Source organism: Electrophorus electricus, chromosome 25 (genome assembly GCF_013358815.1).
Source record: "Electrophorus electricus isolate fEleEle1 chromosome 25, fEleEle1.pri, whole genome shotgun sequence".
In the NCBI taxonomy this organism is placed as follows: Eukaryota; Metazoa; Chordata; class Actinopteri; order Gymnotiformes; family Gymnotidae; genus Electrophorus; species Electrophorus electricus.
The window spans coordinates 2,961,000-2,975,135 of NC_049559.1; the positions used below are offsets into that span (position 1 = coordinate 2,961,000).

The window sequence follows — 14,136 nt, forward strand, 5'->3', positions numbered from 1 at the left end:
CCTGGACGGCTTCCTGCCTCGGGGGGCTTGCCGTATCCCCACAGGGCCCTGGGTGATGGAGGACAGAAAGAGGAAGGGTAGGGATGGTAAAAAATGTCAGATATAATAATTTATGCTACTTAAGAGGTGTGCACAAGGACAGTCGCATGTATAACAGCTCAGAAATGTGCGCTACTTCCTTCACATGGCGAAAGAAATGTACCAGCATGGAGAGTACATGTTAGGATCAATATGTACAAGACAACGGTGGGAGGAACTGCAATTTCAGCTGCCTCCCAGGTATTTAGTTACTGCCTGGTTTAACTTGCCTTGCAGAGGTGGTGAGTGTTCAATGAGACTCACCTGGTGATTAGAGACCATGGGAGGTGCGTGGAGTAAAGGTGGGCGGATCTGGGGGCTATAGCGGAGGGGCTGGCCCAGGAGGGGGTACCGTGCATCACCTAGTGGAGACAGCAGAGGCTCAGCATGGCAACAATAGCCATTCATCTCAAACAGAGGTGGTATTAAAACTGACTTCTGTGGGGCACCAAGACAGCAAGGCAATGTCTGATCAAGGGAAAAAAAAACCTTGCAAGTGTCTTAATACTATAGCATAATTAAAAATTGAAAAATTATAAATGTAAAAATTAATAATTTTTTTTTTTTTTGCCACTCAATTTCATTGGAAGTTGACTCACCTTGCCCTTGGACAAAGGCTCTGGAGAACTGGGACATGATGGGAACAGAGGGCATGCCGGGCCGGATGTTCTTTCCGCTGGTTAGGTGGGAGGGTGTGGGCGACTGTGCAGGCGATGCTGCTGGGCTCCCCAGCTGGGGGCTACTCTGCTGGGTCACAATACAAACAAATGCCTGCTTAAAAACCTTACATGGAACACGTTCCAACTCCTGCACTCTTCCTCAGTCATTTCCATGGCCCTCTCAAATCTTCCTGAGGGTTGTAAATACTTGCAAAAAAACTCCGATGCCAATTTTTTTCTGAAAGTAGATGTGAAGTCACAGTCTGGTTAGCAGGGTGGATTCCTACGAGTCTGTGGGAGTGCTGGCGAGCCATAGCTGGAAGTCTGTGAGGGAGGGGCGTACCTGGGAGTGTGTTTGTGTTTTCCTTCATTCAGCAGGGGGGGTGAACCAGTGTTTGTGTGTTCGAAGGGTTGTGAGGGCATACCTGGCTACCTTGGTGAATAGAGGGGAGTTACCAGGGGAGCCTCGCCGGGAGAGCGAAGGGGTAAACCAGGGAGGCTGTGTGGCGCGGGTTTCAAGGGGCGTACCTGGGAAGTGTCGAGGCTGCAGAGCTCGGCTGATTTCTGGCTGCGCTGGTGGTCCAGACTGTGATACTTGTGTTTCCATTGCGGTGGCGAGTGTGGTCGGGCCTGCTGCGCTGGAGTTAACGTGAGCGGCATCATCACCATGCCACCACCAGGGGGAGGGGCAGGCACGCCTGAACACATGCGCACATACACACAAATATTAGCAGACACGCCATTCAGAAAGAAAGGCACGGGGGGCATTTTGTTGTATGTCAAAAAGGCACAGAGAGGTTAGTATGCAATATCCAAGGTTGAACAATGAGACCATGGCTGCCTGAACACCTATTAATATACCTCATTATTATATATAGCACACACTCCTTTGTCCTCCGTTACAAGCGCCATAAAATGGAACAATATAACTAGTCCATCACGTGGGATTTTGAGTGTGTAACGAGGACAAGCAGACCAAAATCTAAGGAGTTGTTTTTTCATTATTTTACTTGCAAGAAAATATGCTGGAAGTGAATTGTGTACCTGTCCCACTTCACATGCTGTTTAACTGATACCAGCCTTGAATGCGTTACTACACATTGCTGGTGTCCCAGGAGCAATGCACAAGCCCTACCTCTGATCTGCACTGCCGAAACGTACTTCACCCTGGCTAAGAGCTTCATAGGAGGCACACACACAAAACTGCAGCTGGATACTTGGGTTTATAGATTTTTTTCAGAGCCTAGACTTGACCTCATTTAAGAGCATTTCCGAAGGCTCTTCTCTCTGGGTAATTACTCTTTTTGCAAATGGCTCGAAGTAACCTATTTAATATCCTCTTGTGGATGAGATTAAGACAAGGTTGAATCCAACTGATCTTTGTTTGCTATAGATACAAGTTTTTATTAACACCCATATTCATTTTGATATGAAACTGGCTTGCATGTGCTTTTCGCTAGATGAAATAGCCTATAATTTCAATTGTAGTTGTGTCAACTTCATTCTCACAGGGAACGGATGGTCACAAACCTCTGATAAGGAAATCCATAAACTACATAATCCAAATTAAACTCTAATTAAATGAAAATACTTTGTAAGAATAAGCAGAGGTAACAGCAATAATGTAAAATGACATTCAGACAAGCTCATTATCATCTTCCATTCTCTTTCTCAAACAAACACTTCATATGGACCAGCATTAGATCATGACACACTGAAAATGTTGAAATATTTAAGATTGGCCACAACACTGGTAAAATGGCTAAAAATGTACTTTCCTCTTGGTACCCCCCCGGCCAAAATTATGCCATTTTCTGCCACTGGCTAAAAGGGGCAATAGGAATCCATTTCCAGTGTTTGAAAGGCAGTTTCTTCCCCTCATCTCCTCTTTTAATTAGTTATTAAGGATGGAAGAAGTGCACGATGGAGAGACGTTGGCGAACGATCACAGGAGCTCGCGGCGAGAAGCAATCCACATTAATGGTAAGCACATAAAGCAGCAAATTAGAATTAGAGGCCCCATGAAGGCCTTTTAAATTTTTTTTTTTTTTTTTTTTTTTTTTTTTTTTAACATGGCCGTATCTGGGAACAAAGCAGCTAAGGAATGACTTTTTAATTACCACCCCATATCTGTTCAATAATTGGATCGTTAGGGCTGGAGAATGTAATTTCAATTAGCACCTTTAAGCTTGACGAGGAATTGAAATCAGGGTGGGGGTGGGTTGAGAAAGTCAACAAAGCGGATTCCTCACGCGGCGACGTGATGCTCTGCTTTTTGTTGCGGTTAAATGATACGGTGCCGGCAGTGGCGCGATTTCAGCTCCCTGCTGACTCTGCCGAACGTGCTGTGACACCTTCCTTTGTCCGAGCCCACCGCCTCATTTCAGCGGTTGGGAGCGAAGTGCTCCTGTGTTTGGTCAGGTGGAATGAGGGACAGTAGCAAGAAGAGGAGGAGGAGGGGTGCAATAAAACGGGGGATAAAGAGGATATTGATGTGAAAGGGTGAACCTGTAGGAGACCCCCCGCATGCATTGAGGCTTTTGCTACTGCGGATTATGTTGCAGCATTTCAGATCAAAGGGTAATAAAAGGCAGTCAGCGCCAGGGTCAGGAGACCACAGAGAGAAGCGGAGCAGTGCTCCTAATGTGAAACTCTGTTCTTTGGGATTTATGCTAGTTCAGCACTCGTGCCATCAAAAGCAAGAGAAGCAAAATGACAGACTATACACAGAGAGATGACAAATATTTCATTTAGCAATTCATCACTTTCTTTTACTATTTTCATGGGAAGTCACTGACTATGCAATATTAATTGATGTGGCCATTTAACAGCACAGACCATTACAGATGGTGGATCAAAGTCTGATTTAAAAGGTAGATTTTGAAGATTTCAATATTAAGCAGTTACAGTTTGTACAAACATTGCTTAAGCTGTCTGTGTGCAGGGTGTGTTAAGCAAGGCTGAGGGGAGGTTGGACCAGGACATACTGGGCTTAAGTACCTGAGCACTGCTGCACGGGGATCTGTTGGGAGCTGCACGGGGAGGAGGTGCGAGGGAATGACATCTGCTCCGTGCCTGGAGGGGGCAAAAACCCCACAGAGGAGCTGTGGAAACACGCGCGCGCACGCGCGCACACGCACACACACACACAACCATGCAGGTACGTGCATGCATTCACACGTGTGCGGATGCACACGCGCACACACACACACAGTAGAAAAATAAAAAACACAAATCACAAAATAGCAGCAGCTGACATAAGGTAGCACAAATTCAGCTGATGGTTATTTGCTTATTTGCTTCCAGTTTCCAGCCTAATATAGGGCACTAACTACACATGGGAGTAATGAAATGCAGCACAATGGAGCCGGTTTAAATATCCCCCGCTTCATGGCTCGGGCGTACTGGTCTAATGAGGGGACATAAGCAGCACGGACAGTGAGGGGCCCAAGAAAGCACCAAGGAATATGCCACACCCCCAGGCTCGTTCGTATGAAAGATAGAAACAGCGTAGAGAGAAGGAGGGATGGGGAAGAGGAGAGAGAGAGCGAGCACTTTCCACGTGGGACCAGCTGTGTAATATATTCACTGGCTGGGCGTTTGGCCACATAAATCACCACCGGCATGGCCTAGTAAAGTTATGGAGGAACAACGTGAGAAAGTGACCTCTTCTTCCAAGCAGGGTGCTGCTCAGTGCATCGCCTGACCTCAAAGATGACCTTGGACACCATCACAGATACACATTTAGACTTTAATCCTTAACAGGACACAAGGACATACGCTGACAGGGGAGACGTACCTCATGGTGCTCTGTTGCCCAGGTGGTAGGATGCTGTAGTAGACCTGAATGCTGGAAGCAGGCAGGGCTCCATGGCTGGACTGGTTGGGAATAATGATTGGCTGCTGATATGTCTGCTGGGCCACGCCCTGGGAACCTTGAGGCATGGATACCTGTTAACAGGTAAATGATCAGCACTTTAAAATGGACACTACTAATGGTGGCTTTAAAGTGGTGACAAATTAAATAGCTATCAACATCAAGAACAAATAAGTTTTTTTCATGCAATTTCTTAGCTCAAGGACATAACTAACAACAGGGATTACAAATGAGTACTGGAGTGTTTGGAGTGTTCACCTGATAAGACGGCATTGAGGGATACTGGACCATCATGCCTTGCATTTGATTTCCCATATTGCTATGTTGGCCACTGACCAGTGTTGGACTCTGGGGTTGCGGGGCCATGCTCTGGTAGCTCTGTGCTTGATTTGGCATCACAGTTTGGTAACCTATGAAACACAGAGAACAGGATGAAATGATCATAGGATTTGACAGGTAGAGGCAATGCTGGGTTTAAGCGATCTGCAACCAGAATTGTTCTCTGAATTTTCTATAAATTCAAGCCTCACTACAACTTCTCTTGTCACGCAGGATGAAAAAAAAGGTTAGGTGTGAGCCCGCAAGCTCACTCACTCACACAGAGCAAATACTGGGAGCATGACAAAACCCCCAGTTACAAATGTGACAAAATTCAAAGAATGTGCTACAAAGATCTAATCAAATTGGGACAAATTCAGAAGGTACCTAGCATGCTGTAACACAGACTCACTACTGATAAATATGATAACTGCTTGGCAGTGTAACGCAAATATAGCAACAAACTAACGAACGTAACTATGCAAGCCACACGGTATAAAACTGAGACATGTAATAAAAAGGGGCAAAATGGGCATACTCAAGGCTAGCGCACAATGGCCAGTCTAGGCTAGCGCACAATGGCCAGTCTAGGCTAGCGCACAATGGCCAGTCTAGGCTAGCGCACAATGGCCAGTCTAGGCTAGCGCACAATGACTGATGATTAATTTACATTATAACATCCAACACACGCGTGCTATATGCACAATAGTGTGTGCTGCTCATTCCACATCAAGTTCACTGCAACATTACACGTGTCCACCTGAATCAATGATTCGGTCCAGGATGATATCAGTTTTACCAAAAGCTAAATTACACCCTTGTTAGCTAAACTGCTGATGATCACCCGGTGGTGGCACCCGTGTGTGTTTCCCAATTAAACTGCTTTCCATGACCTCTGAGTAAGTGCGCAGACTCCGTTTATTAAAATGGCTTTAATTTCACCACCTTAACATGTTACGTGTTGTAAAGCTTCTAGATGAATGGGGTTGAGGGGCAGAGAGAGAGACAGCAATCGTTTGCAGCCCAGCCAGTGTGCCGCATGCTCAGAGAGAAGGCAGCAGCCGCCATAAAAGAAGCCAATGCAGTTTTATTTCAACACCCACTATGGGGCAGAATCATTTGCACTGGTCTCAAGGTTATCTGCATGGGGGGGGGGGGGGGGGGGGGGGGGGGGGGGGGTGATGGGGGGGGGGGGGCGTCTCATACCCTGCAGGCACTACTGAAAAACTCTCGCCAGAGGAGGTGCCCAGTGTGAACAGTCAGCAGGCGGCCCATAAGGGAGCAGTAGAAAGTGAGGGTTGTGGAGGGTGGGCAATTTTCAATTTTTCCTGGCTTTTGGCCAAAGCGACAGCAATCAATTTAGCCCAGATGAGAAAAGAAGTGGGACAAAAGGAATGGATGGCCCCCGGCGAGGAGACGAAGAGGAGCGGCTATTTTTGGTTCAATTCTCTCACCTCCACTTAGGAAGCCAGTATGAAAGGAATATAATATTAAACACTTTCCGTTCAGGCTGACTGAGCAAGCAGGAGACAGCCTGGGGGAGGGGGTGTATTCACTCTACTACCCTGAACCCAGTGTGGTTTCAAAGACATCTTCAGGCCTGCTGCTCACAAGCTTGCCAGTGCGAGAAGTTTTTTATTTGTGTGTGTGTGGCAGGGACAAGAGAAAACCTACATGCTGCCTTTCTTCTTTCCAGGGCAGATGTTTTGCTTCTTTCTCTGGCTCTCTTACCCACTCCCTCCATCCCTCCCTATCCACTACATCCATCAATCCTGATCTGATCCAAGTTTCTCACATCAAGGAAACAAATGATGTTGCTGTATGTCCTTCAGCTTAAGTTTATGAAAACCTTTCCCTTTTTCTTACACAATTACAAAAAAACACAATGTCAAGTGAGATAATTTTAAACATCGCCTACTACTACATATAAATTTGAAGAAAGCTGTCAGTTTTACAATGATGCACAACACCCCAGAAATACTGATGGATAAATTTCTATCAACACATTGTTCAGTTGTCAGAGGGAAGGGCATTCTGCAATAGGGCCCATTTTTAAGATGACATCAATCAGGCAATGGTTCATTCTTTGATAAAGCACTGAGGAGACCACAAACCCTGAAATGAAAGCCGTGGTGTGCGGGTATGTGTGCTGACGGTCCGGCCCTGAGGAGGAGTGAGGGGCTGGAAAAGAGACCGGTTCACTGTGAGAATCTTAGGGCCTCTCAGACAGTGTCCCGGCCCCGCATTCAGCCACTCTGAGTCCGTGGCCATGTTAGACTATCTGAAGGGGATCTGCAGTGGCTCTTCACTAGTCAGGCAGCTTGCAGTGCTCCGCTGAAGACCACCTGCCCCGCCACTGTGGAGGCTGCTTCTGTACAAACCTTCCAGACAATACATTTTAGTACCATTCTTTAGCTCATAGTTCTGACCGAGCCATAAAGTTTTGACCAAGCGTTGAGCCTTCCCAACAAAGCAAACCAAATGCAACTGGTACTTAAAACAATCCAGACTCTCTAGAGGTTCGTAATAGATTTACATTAAAAATATTCAAATATTCAAAGTAATAAAGCCCTTCTGATCCATTTTTAAACAGAGAGCTTTTACAATTCAATTGAACAAAAATGTGTCATAGCTCACAAGGCAGCAAATAAACATCCAGTAAACATGTGAGGGAGGAAACAATGCTACTGGCAGAAATGCTTATTGTGTCTGTGTAAAGGGTGCAATACAACGCTAGTACCCAGTGCGCCAAAATGCTACGCAGGGTAATTAGCTTTAGGCTTCGCTCAACTGTCCCTGGGGTGTCTCCTCATTTTCACAGTCAGTCTTTCAGCGAGCACGAAATAAACAACAAATGACCAAAAGACAAGAAAGTATTCAGAGAGGAAATAGAGGGAGAAAGAGACATGAAACAAGAGTAAATAAATTTAAAAAAAAGAAGAAGAATGGGAACACAGTGTAAACAGAAAAGCAACGAGGCACAAAGTGAGAGAGAAATACATCCTCACAAATTTAAATTCACTTCCAAGCAAAAAAAAGGAACATAATTTTATGAATGTGCATAAACTGTAGGAACATTTATCAAGTGATGGCTTGATAAATTATGGTTCATTACCTTCACATGAGTAATTTAGTATGCTTCTTTAGAACATGGCGTAGATTAGTTTTTAAGAAAAATGTTAAAAAACTGCAATAGTTCCTAATTTGTAGGCGTGGTTTGGTTGCCGGGTCTTCAGTGGTGTACCTGGCTGTTGGGGGGGTGGGGGAGGGGCCAAGGCCCGGTTCTGAGTGCTGGCATACGGCACGGTGCCCAGCGTCCCATACTGCTGGCTGGACACAGGGCACTGGCCTGGTGCACAATAGCACGTTGGCATCTGCAAAAAAAAAAAAAAAAGAGAAAAGAGACAAACCAAGACGACATCAAGCTACACCAGCGTCAACTGATACAGGCAGTGGTCGATAGAGAACACCTGATTAGATGATGCAATACATCTCAATATCTATGCTTGCTCATCTGGTAAAGCGAGCTTCATCAGAGAGCTGTCGGCTAATGCATGAGAACAATTCAGCTAGCCATTCTGTGGATCCCAATAACAATAGAAACAAACCACTTAACACTAGACCTAGCTGAGAACCACTTGCAACATCAGACTTCCCTGACGTGACGAGCAGGTGCATAGAGTATCCAAAATTATACTCAAGTAAAAAATAGTTACTTTATAATCATTACTTAAGTAAAAGTGAAAGCAGTCATTTATATTATTACTTATGTAAATGTCAAAGTATCTAATAAAAAGATTACTCAAATAGTGAGTTACTTAATCAGATCTCATTTAATAATGAAAATATAACTGCAAAGTCCCAGCCTGATCTAGGCAGCACACAGAAATAAAAAATTAGCTTAGCTTGCCAGCTAACTTACTATGCCAAGGTAACTAGATTTCACTCTTTGTGACATTTACATGGCACTTGGCTGACTCATTAGCCGGCACCATTAGGTTAGCTATCTACTGCTCGTTACACAACTGCCGTTGTGGGAACTCAAAAGAAACTGCTAGATGACACGATACAGCTGCTGCTGTTTGTTACTTTCTTCTGTTGCTAATAGCTAGTTAGCCATTGTATTTCTGCCAGAACATCCTTGACATCATCTAACTACAATACTATTTTCATATTAATAATGCACATTAGAAGAGACCACTGATTTTACACACAGATGTGAGAGCCTTTTTGTATAGGTTAGCTAGGTTATTTTTCCTAAACTTTATCATGCACCAGAGTGGAGGCTGCCCTTTAGTCCTATGCACTAAATCCACTGCACATCACGTCTGTCTACATTTACGGAATTCGGCTGACGTCCCATCACACAGTTGGCTGGCTAACTTAAAGAGGTGAAGCTCAGTGTTTCTGTACGTCGGAATAAAAATATTTAAAAATGTAATGGGAGGAACACAGAAGAATGCATCATTCGATCAAAAAGTACATTATTACCTCACAAATATATTTAAGAGTATAAAGTACCCTCTTTTAATACAACCCTTAAAAAGTACAATGTGTTAAAAAAAGTTAAGTAAATTTAGCAATAAATGCAGAGTTATTAGCCATCTATGGATGGAGTGATATTCACCTTCATGCTTCCTTGATATGACATGGTTATAAGCTTCTGTAACTGTCCCTGACGGAACATGGCGATATTCTCCTGTATCCGTACATGGCATGACATGCTGATATTCTCCTGTAACCGTACCTGCTGCAGGTAGCCCTGTGGCTGCATCACTGGCTGGCTGACAGGCGCAGGACCAGGCCCCGGGGCAGAGTAGGCAGGGCCATGCACGCTCTGGCTAGGAGAGGGCACCATGTAGCCAGGCTGTTGGGGCAGAGGGGGGCCCTGGAGCACCACAGACGGGGGGTACATGACAGCGTGGGCGTCGCGGCTCTCCCCAGACGGCTGCCGCGCCAAGTTCAAGTGGCTGAACTGGGCTCCCAGGCTATCTTGCTGGCGGGTCACAAAGACAACAGGGACATGAATGTGTGCACGTTTCTCTTTGCAAACATCAAGAAATCAGGACAAGTAAAACAAGCGGTACGATCAAATGACATGGTAAGTGATTAGATTATTAAAAATCTTTCGCCCAGTCATGGGTTGTGTTACTGGCTTTGCACAAGCTGAAGAATTCTGCAGGTGCTAATGAGTTTTGTAAATCAAGCCTTAGGAGTTTAATTACCAATCAATATCAATTTGTTTCATCCCCCCACCCCCCCCATAAGTACACAGGGACTCATAGCATTTCTATTCATAGAATATTAACTTCAACATCTGGTCCTAGATTAATTATTCAAAGCAGTCTTCCTCTTTTTAATTAGTCATTAAGAGATGTTTACTGCTAGAGGGAGGTCAAAAAAGAGGTTAGCAGAACACATGATGTGTGTTTACAAGAGAACGATAGAGAAATAAGGCACACTGACAACTGTTGAAGCATGCAATGCTACAACTCTTTCAAATCAACAGTATAAATACATATGATGTCTACAAGCTGACAGGTAAGAAATGTTCGAACAAGGCATTCCAAACAGCGCAACTGACTGCAGACTAAAACTTTTGCAGATCGTATTAATCTAATGCAGGCACAAGACCAATGAGTGCCATTAAGGGAGGCAATGTGTAGCCATCTATTCTGCAGGAGAGCTTTTCTATATTTTATTAAGCAGACCAATCCATCACAGAACCTGCTTTAAATGACCACATAATATTCAAATTTGGGCCAGAGGAATTCATCAAACACCAAGAAATGCCTTACTGGACAGACTTTAATGATTTTCTTATGTCCTTTTTCAAGCATACTAGTCTGATTGTAAGGAAAACATTCTACTACTAGTCTCTGAACAAAATGTCATATCCTGCATGCCAATATTTCTGCACTCCAGTAACACAAGCCTTTAAAAAAAAACCCAAACACACTATGTAAATGAATAGCTGAAGGAGCGCAGTAAAGGCAGCACTGGTCTATAGTCCTTATGAAAAATGCTGACCGAAAGTCAAGTCAAAGCAATTTTGATTAAAGACAGCAGACAACACTCTTAACCTAGTGTGTGTGTGTGTGTGTGTGTGTGTGTCCAATATATATCACTAGAAAGGTGACAATGAGTACACTGAATTACTGAATGACAACATGGAGTAGGAGACAACAAAGAATGGATAAATCACCAGCACTAACAACAAAAGGAGACGAGAAAGAGCAAGAGAGGTGTACCACAGTGTACTGCTGGTTAGGAGAGACGGAGAGGAGCTGGGGTGGATAAGAGACTGTCGGATACTGCACAGGCTGAGCAGACGGCTGCACGGGCCAGAGCTGAGGAAGCAGCCGCCAAGGGAGAGGAGAGAAGGGAGAAAGGGGAAGCGCGATTTAGTCCGCCACGGAGATGATGAAAGGCTCTAAAGTGGCACTGACACAGACACTCAGATCTTTCAGAGCAAGGTTCACCATGGTAGTGCATTAGTCCAGTAGGAAAAGAAAACAGAGAACTGAAGTTAAAGAGAAGATGAAGTTGAAGTTAATTGAGCCAATAAGATGGCTCAATGCGTAGATGAAGATAAACTTACAGTGAGAAAGTTAACACAGTCAAACCATAGGACATGCTATCTGGGCTTCCTTGGACAATGAGATACATTTAATTTTGGACCTCAAAGTGACTCAGGAGATGGCAATAATGAGCTAGGATAACAGGGCATTGATTGAAAAACAGAAGCTGTGCGCCTATTGTTGGACTTGGAGCCCTATTCTATAAAGGGGTCAAATTAATTCTGCATGTTAGCATTTCATTAAGTCTCGAGTCCTCATCAGCCCATATTCCAGGGTCGTCGTGGAGGCACTCAACCGATACAGCCAGCATCTAACAGATTGTAATTTCTCTCTGAATTGGCCTGTGTGAACTGCAATGACTCCCATTTGGAAAGTAAAGTGCACCCTGGTCTTTACCCTGAGCATATATTTGCCTGAAAATCACTCACTGTTACACACTTGGCAACTCCTGCCCCCCTCAGTAGCATGGCTACAGGTTTAATCTTTCCTCAATAGTAGGCGAAATACCTGGGCCAAGCAATTAATGACCCATCAGCCTTAATAACCAGGCCACAGGGCAGCGCTATCAGAGGATTTACCACCATCGATCATATTTAATTGACTTCACAAAAACATGGCTGGACAAGCAATTCATTATGCTTAAAGGACAGAAAAGTGTTTATTTGAAAAATTTGAATATTACTTCTGAGTTTACAGCACTGACCTTCAATATTTAGCAATAAGAGGGAAAATTATCTGAAGAGGAAAATGATGTCTCTGTGCAGCATGTTCTGATGTGACATTTTGGGGATACGGAGAGGGACAAACGTCTGGGTCCTCCGGTGGATATTGTTTGTGAGGTTTTTATGATGGAGTGTTTGTATTGAATTGAATTGAATTGAATTGAATTGAATTTTCTTAATAAAGTCGATTTAAAAATGGAGAGGGATAAAACTGTCGATGAAAAACTTATCTATACACCCAGAAAAAAACAAACAAAAGTAAAGTAATGGTCAAGTCATGGTGGATAGATCCTGCACATACCTGAGGGATGATGTGATTGGTGGACTGATGCTGGTGGGGACCAGTGGGTGGAGGGGGTGGGGGTGGAGGCGGGGGCAAAGGCTGCTGTGGCCTGGAGGCCTGAGGAGGCATGGTGGGGCTGTAGACCACGGCACTGCCGTCTGGGTTCACAAAAGGCTGACCTACAAATGCACATGAGACACTTGAAAGTCTGCCAAAATATCTGATAGTCTGGACTGAATGGCATTACATGAGGACTACATGAATACTCATCAAGTAACTGGCAAGTCAAATTACCTGATGGAGCAGAAACTAAACTAAACTGCACTAAAGGTCATGGATGTGCTTTAACCTTTAAAGCCGAGCCAAAAATGACCTTTTCTGACTGCCTTTTAGTTCAGCCTGCTCTGGTTGATATGAAAAGGGCATTATGCAACATAGTAAAAAATCTACACATTTTTGGCTAAAAATTTTGTGTAAGCCAAGAAGTGCACAGGAATATGTGCACCCTCACACCTTTTTGCTACTGCTGTTAGTGATGCTACAGAAAGTGAGAATGGCCAGTTCTGAATGTAGCCTGTGCCCAAGAATGTTTAAACCCACTGTGCCACGTCCCACAGCTCCAAACGTTTGAATCAGCGGTGTGTTACTTTCATAAATGGTCAGCAATACACAAATACCAACATATGGAAAGCTCAAATGTAATATGCAGTTTTTCTATGGCCAGAGTAAGATATGCACATTGAGGTTGCCTTGTTGTCATTTCTGTTTGAAAGATTGTGTGTCTTGCGTGAACAGACACAGGTCACTGGGAGGTCTATCACTACGGGGCCTACCCAAGTGATTTTGATGACATGTGAAAGTACAAAAACCATACACATTGAAGGTAATCAATCACTTTCAAAACTAGAAAAACATAATTTAAATTCTTAGTACTTCACCATAAAAAGAGCTGCAGTTAAAGCATCAAGCTGGCTTTTTATTAAGCTTTTTGTTGTTATAGTTTAATAGGTAAAAGGTTTTCATTAATGTCTAAGTAGGAACTATTCACTGTATCCTTAACTGACAACAATGGCAGCTGTTACTCAACACTCAGAAAGGTAAAAATGTGTTAATGCAGATCTTGTGATTACATGTCTCATTGATTAACTTCATATTCCTTTTCATGCTGTTCATTACATTAAGGAAGAGTTAATTACTTAATACAAAAATAAATGACAGCATTCTTTATTCAAATATTCTGACATATATGATTCATGGTAAAATTCCCAGTCTTTCAGAATTTTACCATATTTACCATCTCTTATATGAACTGGTTCAAGGTTAGTCTAATTTTTCTAGCATTATTTTAACAGCCAGAATCTGAAGCTACAGGGTTATTTTTAATGGATTAGTCTTAGCAAAAGCAAAATAGTAAAGAATTGGTGAACCTTTCATTTACCGTCATAGATGGAAACACAAACAAACAAAATTCCGCATACATATGTATGCTTTCACAAGAACACAATTCTTGTCAGGTTACATATAGGCATTTGTGATTCACAGATATGTTTTCACTGTTGAGAAAACAGAAAATGGCCAAAGGCAGGTACAGTTTACATTTAGTCTTAGCCGATTCTCT

At 43.6% G+C, this 14,136-nt stretch overlaps 1 protein-coding gene across 1 annotated transcript in view; it reads right to left on the bottom strand.

The window, feature by feature from the left end:
- LOC113591430 (R3H domain-containing protein 1-like) overlaps window positions 1-14,136 on the bottom strand; it is a 40,216-nt gene that overhangs the window by 852 nt on the left and 25,228 nt on the right. The window contains 11 exon segments of the mRNA XM_027031914.2: window positions 1-48; window positions 343-440; window positions 678-825; window positions 1,266-1,435; window positions 3,738-3,841; window positions 4,537-4,688; window positions 4,873-5,024; window positions 8,177-8,306; window positions 9,680-9,928; window positions 11,184-11,282; window positions 12,537-12,697. The exon segment at window positions 1-48 is cut by the window's left edge and continues 37 nt beyond it. Of these exon segments, the coding sequence (XP_026887715.2) occupies window positions 1-48; window positions 343-440; window positions 678-825; window positions 1,266-1,435; window positions 3,738-3,841; window positions 4,537-4,688; window positions 4,873-5,024; window positions 8,177-8,306; window positions 9,680-9,928; window positions 11,184-11,282; window positions 12,537-12,697 (1,511 nt within the window).